General features: G+C 41.2%; 1 protein-coding gene and 1 long non-coding RNA gene across 3 annotated transcripts in view; both read left to right on the top strand.

Moving 5' to 3' along the window:
* LOC142158401 (uncharacterized) overlaps positions 1-21,308 on the top strand; it is a 604,325-nt gene that overhangs the window by 350,451 nt on the left and 232,566 nt on the right. The gene's annotated exons all lie outside the window — the stretch shown is intronic.
* The window catches only part of RFTN1 (raftlin, lipid raft linker 1), a 283,814-nt gene that overhangs the window by 33,677 nt on the left and 228,829 nt on the right, over positions 1-21,308 (top strand). For both annotated transcript variants that reach the window (XM_075212313.1, XM_075212314.1), the window contains exon 2: positions 13,161-13,316. In XM_075212313.1, coding sequence (XP_075068414.1) covers positions 13,172-13,316 — 145 coding nt within the window. In that variant the 5' untranslated portion in view covers positions 13,161-13,171. The remainder of the gene's footprint in view (positions 1-13,160; positions 13,317-21,308) is intronic.

The following is a 21,308-nucleotide window of genomic DNA, read 5'->3' as shown; positions in this document are numbered from 1 at the left end:
ATCGTAACATTTCATTCTAACGCAGTGTTTGAGAATTCATGTATGAAAGTGGGTTAAAGATCCTAATTAGGAAACTATGAATGTTATACAGTATATTTAAATGAGAAATGTATGCTACTCTACTTTTCTTGATGATCCCATTAAAGGTTTAAAGGTGATGAATGAATATCCAATCTTCTCATTAGTATTTTGCATGCTGTTTTAATTTTCATTTCATCTTAGAATGAATATCCAAAAGCCTTTAATCTGCCTAGCCTAAAATTTTTTTTAGGGTGCCAAAAAATGTCACAAAATGTAAAAATATATTGTGTGAAGAAAATGTCACCATAACACATTTTATATTTTTGAATAAGAGTTTTATTAAGTTTGTAGGTTACTTAAATAACAAGCATCATAAGCAATACTGTGCCTTAATTGCAATTTGGTTATGCAAATACACTTTAGTGAAACCCGACTAATAAAAACCATTTCTCATGGCATTCCCATAACCATTAACTAATTTAGTATATGTTATTTGGGCTGATTGGGGTAGTGATCTAAAATATTTTTCAAATCGGGGATTTAGGAATGCCTTTGTTAATAAATTTGCTAAATAAACTTAAACTTTTTATTTGCAATCTAATGAGGATGGACTTAGATAGTTGAGCGGTTAGGGGAGTATCACCAGGTGTCAGTAACAGTGGAAGAATAATACTGTTACTTACCACTTTTATTTTGAATCTTTTAATGCTTTATTTGGTCCATATTGCAATGGCAATTAAACATAGACACTGCCTCCGTAGTTTCCTGATTGATGGCAACAACAATGATGATCTTTAGTACAGACTTCTGTGCTGCTCCTCACCTATGGATCTCACTCCCATACCCAATCAGATTATGCACCAACCTTGATGGCTTCAAACGCTCCCTAAAATATTTTTTTATCAAAGTCTACGAAGCTAACTCATCCCTCTGCCCCCCCCCCCCCTCACACATACATCCTCACTCTGTGTCACCCTGTATTGTGTCCTTCAGATTGTAAACGGTCATGGGCAGGGCCCTTTATCCTCTTATTTTCCTGCATACCCCTATACTGAGCACATGCATACCCCTCCTGAGCACATGCATACCCCTATACTGAGCACATGCATACCCCTCCTGAGCACATGCATACCCCTATACTGAGCACATGCATACCCCTCTTGCCCGGTCTCTGTGTTTCCTCCTACTGCTTCTTATGTTCTGTACGTTGTGCTTATGTTCTGTGTACAGACTTGTCTCATGCTGGTCTGCTTCCAGCTTATCCCCTACCCCCGTCTGTATTATGTCCTTTATTGTTTTTTAGTTCTACTCCTTAATGGCTGGCACTGTGGCACCTTACAAATAAACTATAATAATAATAATAATATCGACCCAAAGTAAATGTAGAAGAGACAATGAATTGCTTGTTGCCATTGCCATTGAATTTATTAATTGTGTTATGGAAAGCCTGTTCAGATGCTTCTTTGGAAGGAAAATGCTGCATTTTCAGAGTAATTTCTGCTGAAAATACTGAAGCAGTGTGAAGGAACACGCAGAGCCTGCTCTTGCAGTGATTATTTTAATAGTATCACTGATTTTCTGCTTTGGCAAATTGCAATGTTCCCAACTGAAATTACTATTCCTCCTGATTTATTCTCCCATCTCCTTCTTGCTCCTTTTGTATCTGACAAGTGCTCAGCATGACAGACAGAAGTAGCCTTAACTATCAACACCTACAGGTGTTTAGCTAGCGTTTGCTAAGGCAGTGTGAATGAAAGGGCTAGTTGTCTGTGCATTGGTTACACTTGTTGACCTGTCTTACATTTCCTAAAATACTGTGCTGGGTTATATTCTAGCAGATCCCCCCACATGATTATGATTTGTGCTGAAAAGAAATTGCAGTCTATACACTGCTGGTTTGCGAGAATGTCAGCATGCACAGGTCATTTACTGTGTATAGCTTCTGGTACCAAGTACTGTGATTCAGTAAAATAAAATTCCATGTAATATGTATCGCATACAACCAGTGCCGGACTGGGACTAAAAAGCAGCCCTGGCATTGAAAGTACACAGGCCCGCCTCAGTCCCAGAATGAAAGAAACTGTGTGCTGCGTGGCGGCACCGAAAAGGGTGTTACCACATCGTGTTGTGGGTGTGGCCAACATGGGGCATCAATACATATATTATAATAAAACATTACATTTATCACGCCCTCCCAACCACATCATGCCATCCCCAGCCCACTGTACTTATCTATGCTTCTGGTGCTGCTGACATCCATCAGGGTGGGAACTTCCTGTAGAGTGAGCAGGGAAGCTCTTTGTCTCACGAGATTACCAAACATTGTGATGCTTAGAGCTCCTCAGCTTGCTCTGCAGGGTGTGTCCTGTTCGGGATGAGAGCAGCTATCAGTTCCCTTCCCCTAACCTGAGCTGGATTAAGGCTCAGGGGGCCCGGGGAATTTAAGACAGCAGGGCCCCTATTATGTAACATGGTTATCATTTTAGACAAATACACAGGCAATACTGTGTGCACTACTGTTAGAAGCACACAGCTCTGCCTTCACAAGCAGTACGTTGTGAAGCGGGACATACCTCCCAACTGTCCTTGCCGTCAAACCAAATCCTGACTAAGTGAGACAGTCATCCAAATTCAGGACTGCCCCACCAGATTCATGACAGTTGGCAGACTGTCCTGCTCTCTCCTACCTGTCTTGGTCACTTTCACCACTTGTAGTAGTTGGTTTCTTTAGCTCAGTTCTTTCTTATCTTGATCCTGGAATACTGGATGCCCCATTCTGAAAAAAAATGAGATACATGAAATTTAGAAAACTCCAATCAGCCCCGTGTTAAAACAATAGCACTCAGGTTTTATAATTAGGCTTCCCTCCAGTCCCCACAATATTAATATTCACATTTAATAAGTAGACCTATTTCCCTCCAACCAGCCCCAACATTATATTAACAATATACCCATTTACTCAAAACATATTTCCCTCCCTGTAAACAGTCCCAGAAATAAATTAAATAACATTAAAGTTTAATAAATATAGCCATTTTCCACAACCATCCCCAGCAAAAAATAATTCATATTTACATTTAATAAAAAGACCTCCTCCCCAAAATCAGCACCATATTCAATTGATAGCCCTAAACCACCCCAGCATGAAATTAAAGGTTCCTTCACCTCACCTTAAATAATTAGCCCCCACCTACACTCCACCATTAAATAGTCTACCTCCCACACTATATTAAGATCCTCCCTTCCCTCACATATTATATTAAAATACTGTGCACACACACACACACACAATATATACATGGCCCCCCCCACACACACACACACACACACTAATATAAATATGGCCCTACACACACACTATTATATATATATATATATATATATATATATATATATATATATATATGTTCAGACTCCAAACAATTGCCAGCCAGACACACAGGCCCCCCAGTGACACAAGCCAGCCCCCCCCAGTGACACACAGCCAGCACCCCCCCCAGTGACACACAGCCAGCACACCCCCCCAGTGACACACAGCCAGCACCCCCCCCCAGTTACACACAGCCCCCACCCAGTGACACACAGCCCCCCCCAGTGACACACAGCCAGCCCCCCCTGTGACACACAGCCAGCCAGCCCCAGTAACACACAGCCCCCCCAATGACACACACCCCCCCCCCAGTGACACACAGCCCCTCCAGTGACACATAACCAGCCAGCCCCCAGTGACACACAGCCCCCTCAGTGACACACAGCCAGCCCCCTCCAGTGACACACAGCCCCCCCCAGTGACACACAGCCAGCCAGCCCCCAGTGACACGCAGCCCCCCCCCAGTGACACACAGCCAGCCCCCCCTGTGACACACAGCCAGCCAGCCCCCAGTGACACACAGCCCCCCCCAGTGACACACAGCCCCTCCCAGTGACACACAGCCCCCCCAGTGACACATAACCAGCCAGCCCACCCCAGTCCCCCAGTGACACACAGCCCCACCCCCGTGAGAGATTATCAGGTTCTGTCCTCTCTCCCCCCGTGCAGACATTCTCTTCCCCCTCCTTGCACCCATTTTCCCTGTGAAAAAAAAAAATACCTCTGCAGCCTCCGGGAATCTGTGCGCCCTCTGATCCAGTCCTACGCGGGCGCGCATAACGTTCTGACGTTACATCGCGCGGCCGCAAACCTGAAGCGCGGCCCAGCCCACAGAGCCGTCGTGACGTCATGACGGCTCCGCTGCAAGTATAATTTATTTTTTATTTATTTTTTATTTATTTTTTAAATTATTTCGCTGCCGATCGCAGGTAGCCGGACCGGCCCACGGTGCCATCGGGCCAGAAGGGCCCGATGGCCAGTTCGGCCCTGCACACAACCAATGGGAGAGGGGGAGAGTGACATAGTTCAAGCCAATTTGAAAAAACAGTGTATCCCACTTTAGGCACCAACGTGGTGCCTGCAGCAGTGTAATGCTTGCCACAGATGGTGAAATATCACAGTCAATATCAAGCAGTTGGCCCAATAGAACTTATGTGGCCCCAATGTGACCAAATTCCCTGATTAATAATTGAATAAAAGTCGATTTGATCATTATTGGGCATGTTGAAGCCAGATGATTACCACAGACCACCACTATTGACGATTATTTGGTCATCTACTGCCTGCGCTCACAAGCCAAGCCATGACGGATGTGATCCAGCTGCTTGCCAAGAGGGTCTGAACAGCTGGATCACACCCTATTTAGCCATTACATGTGTTGGACATCCCAACACACCATTGCTGACCTAGCGGATCTCGTTTTGCCTGCTATGCTCCTTCTGCCACTTTGTGAAGCTCTCTGTTCCACTGGCCACATGGTCCTTGCACAGAGATCTGTGTAAACTGTTCCTTCTCTGTGCTAATGCTGTGGGGACACAACAAACCACAACCTACAACCTTCCTACAAAAAAACATGTCAATATAGCATCAAGATATAATTTAAAGATTTGTTTATTATATTTGATACAATGTATATAAAATAATATTTTGAGTTGTATTTTCAAGATCTGTAATCTGGAAAACATAATAAAGATGCCTAATGTTTATAGTACACAGTCACTTGTATACCTTCTACCTTCCCCTTGTTTGCATGCACATATTTTGGATTGCTTTGTTCCTCGTTCCTTTTGGCTCATTTAAATTTTAAAGTATCTGACACCCAAATGTGTTTTACATTTTTGAGTTTAACAAAATTGTGTGTTTTGTAGCTATGTGTGATAAGATGGGTATAGTAATATATTCATGTTGATTTGCACCTAAAAGCCCAGCACTGCCAAGTGTGTATTTTTATTTTTTATTGGTTTGGAGTCGATGTGTATAGAAACACAAGTGGGTTTCTACAAGAGTCTTGCACAGTGATAGGATGGCTGCTCACACCCCAAAATATTTTACAGTAGAAAATCTGCCATTCTCAGTACTTAGTAAATCTGTCTGACAAAGCCAAGAAACGTACATTTCATTAAGAGGACATTTGATAACCAGACCCCATAATCTTATAAAATATCATCTCAAAACTAAATGACAGTACATTGTCTGGAACAAGTAACTGCTGGTACATAGTACTTCTATCAGCACATTCTGACCTCAGCTTATAAACACCATCATTTATAATTTACCAATAACGACGTAGACAGCTCATAGTTTTAGTTCACTTGAGATTGTATATTTAACATTTATCTGTTTACTACACACTGGGCAGGCTGCCATTTTATGGGACAAACCAGTATTCGTGATGATGCATCCTATCATATATATTTATATATATTTACTAAGGGGCTGATGCCCAGTTTGTTGCAAAATGGGCATAAATTTAAAAAAAGAACAAGAAAAAATATTGTATTTCTGCCCATCACCATTTATTTATATAGCGCCACTAATTCTGCAGCGCTGTACAGAGAACTCATTCACATCAGTCCCTGCCCCATTGAAGCTTACAGTCTAAATTCCTTAACACACAGACCAGGGTTGATTTAACAGCAGCCAATTAACCTACCAGTATGTGTTTGGAGTGTGGGAGGAAACTGGAGCACCCGGAGGAAACCCACACAAGCACGGGGAGCACATACAAACTCCACACAGATAAGGCCATGGTTGTCCATGTGCAGTGATGTACACATCTTGAGATGTGCCCTGTGTCTGGCTTGCGCTAAGTCATCATCGTCTATTTGCACATGCCCTCTTTCTGCAGGTCTGCATGACCCGTAATTGCGAGAACACACCTTTACTGTACTTGACCTGCCCCTCCCACGTTCCGCCCCTCCAATCGTAAGGAGGCCCAAGTACCAGATATGTGGTAGCCTGCAGTGGCGCATATATGTCCATTCACTTTGCAAATTGCACAGTTTACCTTACACAGACTGGCGTAAGTTCAACTCAGGAACAGAGCCTAAGAGCTAATGTGATCACTGAGGCATTAGTAAGTTCCTAGTGAATTGATTGGCTGGATATTGCTTCAGCCTACAAAATGTCTGCCTTCACTATGTCTAGTTGACAGATAACAATGTTTCCTAACAGATAGATAAGTCATTTTTGTTTGCTGGAACACTGTATGTAGAAGCCAAAGGAGAGTCTGAACAATGCAAGCTTTTTGCATTGTAATTATTCCTATGTGAATCCAACACTTTATATTTAGCCTGAGTGTTATTTTGTTGTGGTTCTCTAGTTATTACTGCAACCGATACAGACTTACAGTTTACACGTCGCTCTGTTCTGGTAACACTGCATTATACATACTTTGACAGAAATTGTGACTTTAGCAATGAAAACATTTGTATTTAATTTCCATAATGCTTTTAGTCTTACTTATACTTCTGGGATTTTTAGGTGTGGTTCAGCAGTGAGAGACATTAAATTCATATTGGCTGCAGCATTCAATAACTTTACCATTTTGTATTTAAATGTTTTTTCTCATAAAGTAGCCCACTCGTGTATTAAAAAAGTTTAACTTAGTTGCCAACATGTGAATGCAAGTTCCAGGGACACCTTATCCATGTACGTCACACCGGACACCAATGGAAGATGTGGTTTACTCAGCCCATAAAAGCTGATTCTTGTTTAAGCAAAATGAAATCGTCTTAGGATGCTTTCCCTGCAATTTCTGCTAATCTACGTGCATCAGGGCCTGGATTTTGGACAAAAAACTATTCTAAATAGCAGATTACCAGTGGTCAAAAAAACTATGGATGTGATGGTACACATACTTAGAGATGCTTGAGGATGTGATGGTACACATACTTAGAGATGCTTGAGGATGTGATGGTACACATACTTAGAGATGCTTGAGGATGTGATGGTACGCATACTTAGAGGTGCTTGAGGATGTGATGGTACACATACTTAGAGGTGCTTGAGGATGTGATGGTACGCATACTTAGAGATGCTTGAGGATGTGATGGTACGCATACTTGGAGATGCTTGAGGATGTGATGGTACGCATACTTAGAGGTGCTTGAGGATATGATGGTACGCATACTTAGAGGTGCTTGAGGATGTGATGGTACACATACTTAGAGGTGCTTGAGGATGTGATGGTACGCATACTTGGAGATGCTTGAGGATGTGATGGTACGCATACTTAGAGGTGCTTGAGGATATGATGGTACGCATACTTAGAGATGCTTGAGGATGTGATGGTACACATACTTAGAGATGCTTGAGGATGTGATGGTACGCATACTTAGAGGTGCTTGAGGATGTGATGGTACGCATACTTAGAGGTGCTTGAGGATGTGATGGTACGCATACTTAGAGGTGCTTGAGGATATGATGGTACACATACTTAGAGGTGCTTGAGGATGTGATGGTACACATACTTAGAGGTGCTTGAGGATGTGATGGTACACATACTTGGAGATGCTTGAGGATGTGATGGTACGCATACTTAGAGGTGCTTGAGGATATGATGGTACGCATACTTAGAGGTGCTTGAGGATGTGATGGTACACATACTTAGAGGTGCTTGAGGATGTGATGGTACGCATACTTGGAGATGCTTGAGGATGTGATGGTACACATACTTAGAGGTGCTTGAGGATGTGATGGTACGCATACTTAGAGGTGCTTGAGGATATGATGGTACGCATACTTAGAGGTGCTTGAGGATATGATGGTACGCATACTTAGAGGTGCTTGAGGATATGATGGTACGCATACTTAGAGATGCTTGAGGATGTGATGGTACACATACTTAGAGATGCTTGAGGATGTGATGGTACGCATACTTAGAGGTGCTTGAGGATGTGATGGTACGCATACTTAGAGGTGCTTGAGGATATGATGGTACGCATACTTAGAGGTGCTTGAGGATGTGATGGTACACATACTTAGAGGTGCTTGAGGATGTGATGGTACGCATACTTAGAGGTGCTTGAGGATGTGATGGTACGCATACTTAGAGATGCTTGAGGATGTGATGGTACGCATACTTAGAGGTGCTTGAGGATGTGATGGTACACATACTTAGAAGTGCTTGAGGATGTGATGGTACACATACTTAGAGGTGCTTGAGGATGTGATGGTACGCATACTTAGAGGTGCTTGAGGATATGATGGTACGCATACTTAGAGATGCTTGAGGATGTGATGGTACGCATACTTAGAGATGCTTGAGGATGTGATGGTACGCATAATTAGAGGTGCTTGAGGATGTGATGGTACGCATACTTAAAGGTGCTTGAGGATGTGATGGTACGCATACTTAGAGGTGCTTGATGATGTGATGGTACGCATACTTAGAGGTGCTTGATGATGTGATGGTACGCATACTTAGAGGTGCTTGAGGATGTGATGGTACGCATACTTAGAGGTGCTTGAGGATATGATGGTACGCATACTTAGAGGTGCTTGAGGATATGATGGTACGCATACTTAGAGGTGCTTGAGGATGTGATGGTACGCATACTTAGAGGTGCTTGAGGATGTGATGGTACACATACTTAGAAGTGCTTGAGGATGTGATGGTACACATACTTAGAGGTGCTTGAGGATGTGATGGTACACATACTTAGAGGTGCTTGAGGATATGATGGTACGCATACTTAGAGATGATTGAGGATGTGATGGTACGCATACTTAGAGATGCTTGAGGATGTGATGGTACGCATAATTAGAGGTGCTTGAGGATGTGATGGTACGCATAATTAGAGGTGCTTGAGGATGTGATGGTACGCATACTTAGAGGTGCTTGATGATGTGATGGTACGCATACTTAGAGGTGCTTGAGGATGTGATGGTACGCATACTTAGAGATGCTTGAGGATGTGATGGTACGCATAATTAGAGGTGCTTGAGGATGTGATGGTACGCATACTTAGAGGTGCTTGAGGATGTGATGGTACGCATACTTAGAGGTGCTTGATGATGTGATGGTACGCATACTTAGAGGTGCTTGAGGATGTGATGGTACGCATACTTAGAGGTGCTTGAGGATGTGATGGTACGCATACTTAGAGGTGCTTGAGGATGTGATGGTACACATACTTAGAAGTGCTTGAGGATGTGATGGTACACATACTTAGAGGTGCTTGAGGATGTGATGGTACACATACTTAGAGGTGCTTGAGGATGTGATGGTACACATACTTAGAGGTGCTTGAGGATATGATGGTACGCATACTTAGAGATGCTTGAGGATGTGATGGTACGCATAATTAGAGGTGCTTGAGGATGTGATGGTACGCATAATTAGAGGTGCTTGAGGATGTGATGGTACACATACTTAGAGGTGCTTGAGGATGTGATGGTACGCATACTTAGAGGTGCTTGAGGATATGATGGTACGCATACTTAGAGGTGCTTGAGGATATGATGGTACGCATACTTAGAGATGCTTGAGGATGTGATGATACGCATACTTAGAGATGCTTGAGGATGTGATGGTACGCATACTTAGAGATGCTTGAGGATGTGATGGTATGCATAATTAGAGGTGCTTGAGGATATGATGGTACGCATACTTAGAGGTGCTTGAGGATGTGATGGTACGCATACTTAGAGGTGCTTGAGGATGTGATGGTATGCATACTTAGAGGTGCTTGAGGATGTGATGGTACGCATACTTAGAGGTGCTTGAGGATGTGATGGTACACATACTTAGAGGTGCTTGAGGATGTGATGGTACACATACTTAGAGGTGCTTGAGGATGTGATGGTACACATACTTAGAAGTGCTTGAGGATGTGATGGTACACATACTTAGAGCGAGGTGCTTGAGGATGTGATGGTACACATACTTAGAGCGAGGTGCTTGAGGATATGATGGTACGCATACTTAGAGGTGCTTGAGGATGTGATGGTACGCATACTTAGAGGTGCTTGAGGATGTGATGGTATGCATACTTAGAGGTGCTTGAGGATGTGATGGTACGCATACTTAGAGGTGCTTGAGGATGTGATGGTACGCATACTTAGAGGTGCTTGAGGATGTGATGGTACACATACTTAGAAGTGCTTGAGGATGTGATGGTACACATACTTAGAGGTGCTTGAGGATGTGATGGTACACATACTTAGAAGTGCTTGAAGATGTGATGGTACACATACTTAGAGCGAGGTGCTTGAGGATGTGATGGTACGCATACTTAGAGGTGCTTGAGGATGTGATGGTACGCATACTTAGAGGTGCTTGAGGATGTGATGGTACACATACTTAGAGGTGCTTGAGGATGTGATGGTACGCATACTAAGAGGTGCTTGAGTCCACTTTACATGGCCATAAGTTTCTATACTCTCTATACTCTATACTTGTATGACATTATCAGTATTCTTTAATTGTAGCAGGACATATAAGGAATGCTACACAGATTTTCACCCACAGTTCCTTAAGTGAGGATTAAATCACTGATCTTCAGAGTTTGCCAATTCTATTATGTAGCATGTATATGAGTAGTTCTGTTTTAAGAAGGTTTTTACTGTATTGTATTTCCAGATAAGAACATTCCTTGACTGCTAACAAATTGACCCTCGTCTGTGTGTGTGTGTGCGTATGTGTGTGTGTTAGGGAATTTAGACTGTAAGCCCCAATGGGGCAGGGACTGATGTGATTATGATGATTCCTTGACTTTTAGCCCACCTCAGTCTAACCTGAATGATGGCACTGGATAAATGTAGTTCAATCACTAACCTTCACTTAAATAGCATGCACTAGATGCTGAGAATTACATAAAGGAGGCAGATTGATTAGTAACAATTTAGATACTTTTGTTAGATTGTTGTGTTCAAAATATTTAAGGACAGATCTAGAAAAAAAGGTGAATCGCCAGAAAAGCTATAAATGTTGCATTAAATTCCAAACAGTTCCTAGTGGCCCCTTCTGCATCATGACAGCACCAGCTCTACCCAGTACAAATGGAACAAGTTTGTTTGAGATAAATGGTGAGGAGTTGTGCATTCTACTGTGGAGAAAATACATTGTGCTGCTTAGACCTCGCCCACCTCAGAAAACAGTCTGCTTGTGAATATGGTGCATCTGCATTGATCACCTCGTAGTGTCTTACAAACTTACTCCATCTGTATATTGAACCCCACAACTTTAGTCCACGATTAAAGAGTCTATTTATTATTATCAGCCCCATCACATAGGAAGCTATGATTTTTCTTATTCCTGCTTATTGGGATTTCAGTTTCACTAATTTGAAAAAAACTTAAAGTTTGAAACATATTTTATTTACTTGAAAAAATAAGCATTTTAAAACAATAAAGCAAACTGTTTTATTCTATGAATAACGCAGAGTTATCGCTAGCGGGAACCCCTGTAATGTATAGGGTGATGGAATAATGACGTCTATCCCCGGCAAAAACAAATAGGCCCCTAATTTCTTTCAGTCTCGGAAAAGTGTCAGGAATCTGTTATCCACATTGTGCAGAACCATATTTGTATTTAAATGCATCCTTAATAAACTACTGCTCAGTTTCACTTTGTTATGTGCAGCAAATCAATTAGTTGAGAATGTGTTATTGTATACATCCTACACACAATGTATTGACTTAAACAAGGGAGTAGCCCTTAGTTGTAATACTGTGCATTTTAGTGAAGCACCAACAATCCACATGTCTAATATAATATAGGCTATTTGAACTTCAGCTACTTTTAATAACTTGTAATATTATCATCATCATTATTATTATTATTATTATTATTATTAATAATAATAATAATAATAATCTTAGGAATAGAGTTCTGGGCTGCAATTTTTCCACTAATTAAGGAATGGCTTATGGACAGCCCACTCCACTCAAAGGACTTTATACTGTAGACCGGAGTTGTTTATCTTCATGACTAGTTGTTCTTCTGATATAAATTTAAGTATTATCTATAGACTGAAGTGGAACACTACCCCTTGTGGACAAACCATCATACAATGGTAAAGTGCTTGTTCTCCTTTTACTAAAACACACCGAAATACAATTTACATTCCCTCAATTATGAAATGTTACAAAAATACATTTCTAAATATTTACCTACTCTTCTATGGATAGTCAATTGAAATAAACAAGGGTAATTTAAATGTATTCACTTCTCATTGCTGATCTGACGCAGCCAAATGATTTCAAAAATACATAAATGAAATAAATGAAGTTCTCACTAAACCAATTGCCGGCTGTTGTGGGGGGGAACGTTTTGTCTCCTCTCCCGTTTCCATGCATCTGGTGGTGGTTGAGTGTTTCTATATGAGACTGCCTTCTCAGAATATTTAAGAGTGTGTCTGCTGTCTCTTGAAATGAATAGGGTTGTGCTTCTCTATCTTACATTATTTTGTTGCAGTTTAAAAGCTGGATATTGTGTAGATGGGTGCAAGTTTCATAGTAACAGGTGTGCTCTGTACAGATCTGCAGATTGGTAGACTTCTACTCTGGGCCATTACCAGTAGTGTCATAGCAAGAATGCTATGCTTTATCATTTAAGCTTTTTGCCGTATAGTAGACAATATCTTAGAGCTGTGGTTGTGGCTATAGCTATTTGTGTGTATTAATTAAACTTTACTTTTTTACAAAATTGCAAATGACTGGAAATGTATTTTATATATGACAATGGTCATATATTTAAATGTTGTGGCTACTTACCTTTTTTAGTTTATCATAGTAATGTACTAATATTTATCTTTTATTTTAGCACCTATTACAATGGGCTGTGGATTAAATAAATTTGAGAAATTTGATGAAAAAAGGCCAGGAAACATATATTCAACACTGAAGAGGCCACATGTTGAAACCAAGATAGACGTGTCCTATGAATATCGATATGTTGATTTCACCACAATCACTCAAGGTAAGCTGACAATTTAAAGTAAACATATATTTGATTACAACAGTGCAATTTTTTTCTCCTTCCACCTATCCAATTTCCCTGTTAGATGGAAAAGCAGCTTCCAAGCCAATCTTACAAGACCAGCAAATGTACAGATGGTGCATATCTCTTTGTGAAATATACCTCACAATCGTACAACCCCTGCAATGTGGAACATTGTGCGCATCTTCCGCCCTTAGACTATCTCTAGCCACTTTATTAGAGCATGTTATCTATCATAGCATAGTGAAATGTGATTTTGGTATATACTTTGCTGCAGTTTTGCACAAATATATTAACTAAGTCAAAAACACCATTTTAAAATTATTCATGCAGCTGACACAAAGCTGACCAAATCTGAGTGTTAGAGATAATAGACCCGATTCATCGTCAGACGTAAGTCCATTTGCCTGCCGTATCTTACGTGAAATAACTTGCTCAGAAACAGACTTACACCAATGAACGCAGCTGCTATTCATGTCCTGTCGCAAATGACATGTGACTTGAAAGGCGGAACAGGGATAGGAAGGGCAGACACCTAGGCAACATACAGTAAGGGCGTGCTGACGCTAATGTGCCGACTCAAGTCCTGGCGTTCTCTTAAGTACGTTTGGTTTCAGCTGTATCATTTGCATCAGTTACAGGGCAGGTGTAAGTGCCGACTATAAGAACCCTTGATTTATGTATTTAAGGATGTGTGTGTGTGTGTATATGTGTGTATATATATATATATATATATATATATATACAGGGTGAGTCAAAAGTCGCAGTACACCCTTTTATTTCAAAAACTACAGGAATTGGGTCGATAGGCCGATTTCAAGATGGCGCCCATGTTTGGTACATACCGTAAAAGATAGACCACGTCACCCATACCTTACTGGAGTATTCAGGTTTCCCAATTCCTATATACATTTTTTAAATAAAAGGGTGTACTGCGACTTTTGACTCACCCTGTATATATATATATATAATTATTTTTTTTTAATCAACCATGTTTTTATTAATGATTATACTGTTTAGAGTTGTTCAATTATTTTAGGATATAAATTTTTGGGTTTGCTGTCTGGTGACCTTATATTGCGTATACTGCATTTTGTTCTGTCTGTGAACATACAGCAAGTAACATTTAGGCTAAGCGTACTTACAACCAGATTGAAATCGAAACATCTTGAGCTCATGTTGTGTGCTCTTTTGTAAACTTTAACTTGCATTATTTACCGGTCGCACATCGTCTCCTGACATTTCACAGATGACGTTCTGCAGTCCCAGGACTGTGATACCCAATAGACAACTGCCAGCTGGCGAATAATTCCAGCTATTTACCAATCAGTGCATGGGGAACTCTTGACACTGATTGGTGAATGGCCAGCGCTATCGATCAATCCGCATGCTTGGAGCAGGGCCGGATTAAGAGAATGGAGGCCCCTTGGCTAAGGGGGCCTCCATTCCCCCGTGAGGGCACCCCGCCCGTGATCCAAGCCGCCCCCCCCTGGTGAGCCGAACCGCCCCCAAGGCACTTACCACCATCTCCTGGCATTGTAGTCCTTCCCCAGCGCGATGTACACTCTTTACTGAGGAGATCTCGTGAGAGTGAGACTCACGAGATCTCCTCAGTAAGGAGACTACAGCACGCCGGGGAAGGACCGCAGTGAAAGTGCCAGATTAATACTGCTGCTGAGATCTTTCAAGGGCCCCCTGGATGCCCGAGGCCCCTGGGCTGTAGCCCAGTTAGCCCTAGGGTTAATCCGGCCCTGGCTTGGAGCCATCTACTTGGTATGCTGGCTGCTATCAGTGCGTGTGTGACCAAACAGTTCATGGCTGCACCTGGAAGATCGTCATGATACATTAACTGTGTGGACCCAGTAGAAGCAGCATCATATGTCCTGGTCCTGAGGACAAGATGCTCCTCTGCCTGCAGCCTAGCTGAGCCCTCTCCTGTATGTATCCACCACACAAGCAGCAAACCCCTCAAAGGACATCTACAGTAACACCATTAGAGGGAATTGTTCAGATATTCCCCTTGGGAGGTAACTGATAGACAAATTGATATCTACGATAATAATAATCATTTTCATAAATGTAAATTTAAAGATGCAAACAATAGATAAAATAATTCCTGTTATTAGTAGCTGATGTATATCTATAAATCCTCTAACATAAAAACAATTATTTTTTAGGTTTCCAAGCAACAACACAGGAATTCTAGTAACAAAAAACTAAAATTGTATAATGACTCTTTTTCTAGCAAGCTCTGCCCATACCAATGCTTATCATGCCTGGAATAACTCAGATGTTAAGCACACTTGATCAATCAGTTTTGCTGTCCTAATTTACAGCTTCAGTTTCTACCCTTTGTTTAATTACATCCAAAAAATAAGCCTGTTACTGGCCTTTGGAGCCTGGAATTGCACCTCTGATATAGTGCCTGCAGCTTAGGTAACAGCCGGTACAATGGATGTGTCCACAGAAACCCTGGTGATAGCGCCACTAAGGCTTAAGACCCTCTTGCTTCAGCAATCTCTATAATATTGCATTGTTTAGGAATTGTGGAAAGTATTGGGTGTCTAAAAGGTGGATTTGACAGCAATTAACTTTAAACATTTTCATTGTGGACCACCATTGGATTTACAGCAGTGACCTAATAAGTGTAGAAAACCCGTTGGTCTGCATTTTACTGCAATACTATTGAATGGGTTTAAGTGTTCATGGGTGCGATACATTATAGCTGTACTATCGCGTAATATGTACATTTTGCTAACTTGGTGACTCCCCTAGCAGGAGCCCGGGGACTGCTCTGTGTAGCTGTCTTTCCCTGGGCTCGGCTGGTTCTATAATACAAAACCTGTAAATCTATTGCATTTGTCATTTTAAAATGACTGTAAAGGAGGGGTGTGAGAAGGTGGACCTATCAGCAGCCACAAGAACATTTTACTATTTAAACTATTAAATCTGCCATAGGTAAATATAGTATTTGTTTACATCTCTTAGTGGATACACTGATTATTTTCTAAAGGTAAGGCTTGGTAGTGAATTTGTGAAAACCAGTGAAAGATCTGAGAATTACCGTATTAGGTCATCTTTTGTTAGAATTACTACTTTTTGCATATTTGTTTATAGTCGGATTTTTGTTTATTGCTTATTGCCTTGTTTGCATTTCCACATTCAGCCATGGCTACAAGCATGAAGCTGATTTCCATCATTCATACATTCCTTAGAGCCTGATGACATCAGAGGTGTCTGGGATTAGTAACATCTTGTTCTGCGTCTGACAACGAAACAGCTTTCTTCCATTCCCAGCATTTTGTTTTTGTTGTGTAACTGTTTATATGACATATTATCTTTCTTATGTCTCATTGTCATTAGTATAATAAGAACAGTACATGGTTAGTTTGTCCTATAAGAAGTGCAGTACATGGTTAGTTTGTCCTGTAAGAAGTGCAGTACATGGTTAGTCTGTCCTATAAGAAGTGCAGTACATGGTTAGTTTGTCCTGTAAGAAGTGCAGTACATGGTTAGTTTGTCCTATAAGAAGTGCAGTACATGGTTAGTTTGTCCTATAAGAAGTGCAGTACATGGTTAGTTTGTCCTGTAAGAAGTGCAGTACATGGTTAGTTTGTCCTGTAAGAAGTGCAGTACATGTTAGTGTCATACAGTCATTCCAGCAGTTTTAGTCTTAGACTGTGCAGAGAATTACAGTGTTACATTACATTTCAGATATATGTACTCACATTGCTAATAAACTGCAAACTAAGTCCCTATGGATTGACAGTTCCTCTTTTGCGCCCACTTCTTCTTTCCTTCTACTTGGTGGTTTTGGTGAGTTTCCACATAAATATATAGACATAACTTTAGTTTAAATTATAAGCCATGACCGAAGATACTTGTAGAAAATAATGCAGTAGTCCAAAATAACATAACCAAAATGTTATTAGACTGGAGATAGGTAACCTATAGCACTGCAGTTATTGTGGAGCTACAAGTCTATACATCAGTCTATGCAACACCAACCTCGATACTGATGAGCTATTGGAGAGAGTAGGAGATCAGTGATGAGTGTCTGTTGAACTGAACAAATATATCACATACAGTGTCGGACTGGGGCATGAAGGGCCCACCGGGGAATGTAGTGATAGGGGCCCACTACATTGGGGTGTGGTCAACTGTAAGAGTGGGTGTGGCCAGTCAAGGGGGTGTGGTCAGCCCATGGAGGGCAACTCACAACGTAAAGAACAAGGACACCTGGTAAATATATATATATATTCATAATAAGGTGCCATTTAGATGGGGTCTGCAGTATGTGTATTGATTCCATTCCCCCATTTCCCTCAGGGCTTCTCTGCTCCTTTCTGGTGAAAAAAAAAATGACAGGCTGGCTGGCTTGGGATGGCACTCACCTACCTGTGTGGAAAACTCCAGCATCCTGCTCCTCTGGGCGGCCGTGATACCAGGAAGATGGCACACTCCTCCCCTGCTGAAGTGAAAAACACACTACTGCACAGATGCAGAGAGCTCAGACATGGCTCTCTACACCTGCGCGGTAGTGAGTTTGTGACGGAAATGGCCCCGCCGCCCAGAGCTGGATTAAGGCTTTGGGAGGGGGCCCCTGATAATCTAAAATTAAGAGCGTCTTCATTGGGTATAATGCTGTAAACATTGACACATCCTGCATTACGACACCTGTAGCCCGCTAGTACGACATTTACAGCTCTCCCAGAGGGCTCACCTAGCTTGTCTGCACAAGAAAAGTCATTACTTCCACAAACTAAAATACTTTACATTAAAACAATCATCAAAACCCCACATTAAAATGGGCATTGACACCACACATTAAAACCAGCAATGATACCGTACATTAAAAATACAACTGATACCGCACACTAAAACTAGCAATGATACTGCACACTAAAACTAGCAATGATACCGCACATTAAAACTAACATAAAAAAAATAAACATTGATAACATAACACCAATTTTGACTATATATGTCTGTATGTGTGTAGCTATGTTTGTATACCCTTATATAATGCAGCGACTATGTTAGAGGATCCTCTATTTTATTAATCAATAGTAAAGCAATTGTTGAAGCCTGCCACTTATATTAAATCTTTTAATTAGATTACACACACACTTTATATATATATATATATATATATATATATATGGAAAGTCAAACAAGGATACGGCGCACAATGGTGTGTTACTAGGAATTTATCCCAGGTTCAGTGGGGAAATAATATAGTCAATGAATCAAAGTTCCACGTTTGCTGGACGGTCTTATAGGACCAAGGGTATAAGTCCAGTTTGCACATATAAAAGACAGAATGATATAGGCATAGGATTAGTAGAAGCAGTGTGTTAGTGATAGCCCATCACCATAGTATTACACACCCAAAGGAAATTATATCGCTTATCTGTATGATTAATCCAAAGACTGGAACACAGCTTAACAACCACTTCACTTTCAATATTATGTGGTCAGCATACTCAGCAACTGCAAGTTTGGTCTCCAGTCAAAAACATCAGCATACTGTAAACATATCTTTCTTCCACTCAATGGGTAAGAAAAAAAGGAGATAATACACTATATGGTGTAGTATTTCAAGGTAACAGTATTTAATCAGGATATTAACATATAAAATGCACACTCACAAAGAGTAATAATAATGCAAGCTTATCTGAAATTCAGGTATCAGATATACCATGTCCTCAGGTACAGCAGGAACCTCCCACAGTCTTCCGCACAGGAGCGACTAATGGTGTGGTGACCCAGATACACAGGAACAGTTGGAAAGAAGCCTCTACGCGTTTCGTCCTCAAACAGGACTTCCTCAGGAGGTAATAAGTGTGGCCTGAAACCAGGGATTATTTATAGTAATGCGCATCGCCATTTTGCGCATGCGCATTGCGCTAGACAAACTGCGCATGCGCATTGCGCTAGACGAACTGCGCATGCTGATTATATACTGTTACTGTTAAATACAGTTAAATACTGTTACCTTGAAATACTACACCATATATATATACTACACCATATAGTGTATTATCTCCTTTTTTTCTTACCCATTGAGTGGAAGAAAGATATGTTTACAGTATGCTGATGTTTTTGACTGGAGACCAAACTTGCAGTTGCTGAGTATGCTGACCACATAATATTGAAAGTGAAGTGGTTGTTAAGCTGTGTTCCAGTCTTTGGATTAATCATACAGATAAGCGATATAATTTCCTTTGGGTGTGTAATACTATGGTGATGGGCTATCACTAACACACTGCTTCTACTAATCCTATGCCTATATCATTCTGTCTTTTATATGTGCAAACTGGACTTATACCCTTGGTCCTATAAGACCGTCCAGCAAACGTGGAACTTTGATTCATTGACTATATTATTTCCCCACTGAACCTGGGATAAATTCCTAGTAACACACCATTGTGCGCCGTATCCTTGTTTGACTTTCCATTTGACTCTGGACTTACCCACCTATTATAAGGAAGGCTGCCTCCATATGTGGAAGAGGTGTATGTGTGGACTTTCTCTATACTAACTTTATACAATACTGCTGTGAGCGCCATTGTTTATTACGTTTTTGGATACATATATATATATATATATATATATATATATATGTATGTATATATATATATATATACATACACTAAATTCTCATTCAAGCTTTAATATAAGTGGCTGGCTTATGTCATTACTTTACTAATGAAACATTAATATCAATGTTCAGTGTATATTTATTGAGATATAGCTGATAACAAAAATAAACATGTATATACATATTTAAGAAGACCCTTCATAGCATGATTATTACTTGACTGCTTGATTAAATATGTCAAATGTAGCCACCTATAGCAGCAAGAAAATATATATATTCTCACTGCTATAGGTAACATATTTAATCAAGCAATAAACATGCTATGCTGTGAAGGGCCTTCTTGATATTTATTTATATGTGATTGATTTGTTTTTAACTGTATAAATATGTGTCCAGTGAAACTGACACTCACCTGCTCACTTGTTGTTGCTTCCTGAATCTGCTTCTGCTGCACATGCGCAGAAGCTCCAATTCAGACATTTTTGACAGTAGTACAGCAGCACCGCAGCTGCTGTACTACTGAGGAGATCATCTGATGCGGGCAGCGGGGGGAGCCTCGGAGAGAGGGGGGCCCAAAGCACATGCCCCCTATGCCCCCCACGACGATAGCTGACCTCCGGTAAGCTCCACCCCAACAGCGGAGGGGGCGGGGCTTAATCGCGCCCTGGCCTACCGGTGTATAGCCCGGCTGGCCGGCAGGCCAGTCCGAGGCTGATCACATATGCATTCTGTGTATTGCTGTGTTTGTCAGTGATTATGGTGTTTGCGCCTTAGCAAAAATTCTACAAAATGTGTTAAATCACTCAGGTCTCTTTCTCTAGCTATAGTATACAAAATATTGGGGTGATAAATATTGGGATGTTGCCCACATTTGGACATCATCTGTTTACATGTAATAAATAAGGGGTCCCCCTGAGATGGCGATAACAGAACAGGTATACTTATTAAATAGCTTCCCAGTCCAATCCAAAGTCATGGGAAAGCCTTCACCTGCAAAGCTTACTGCCGGCATGATTTATTATGCGGGGTAACGCTATTTCTGGTGTGTGTGGCATATGCATGTGCACAGTCAGGAAAAGGGAGGCTCATGGTGTACTCTCTATTAGCTACAGCATGGTAGCACAGTGGTTAGAATTGCTACCTCACAGCGTTGGGGTCAGGAGTTCAATTCCAAACAGTGCCCAATCTGTGTGAAGTTTATATTTTATCCCTGTGTTTTTGTGGGCTTTCTCCGGGTGTGCCAGTTTCTTCCCATACTCCAAAAACATACTGCTAGGTTATTTGGTTTCTGACACGAATGGACCCTAGCTGGGTGTGTGTATGTGGTAAAGAATTTATATTGTAAGTTCCAGTAGGGCAGGGACTGC

This window comes from Mixophyes fleayi, chromosome 5 (genome assembly GCF_038048845.1).
Source record: "Mixophyes fleayi isolate aMixFle1 chromosome 5, aMixFle1.hap1, whole genome shotgun sequence".
Taxonomy (NCBI): Eukaryota; Metazoa; Chordata; class Amphibia; order Anura; family Limnodynastidae; genus Mixophyes; species Mixophyes fleayi.
Note: the sequence above shows the minus strand (reverse complement) of the source record. Positions and strands in the feature narration are given on the sequence as shown.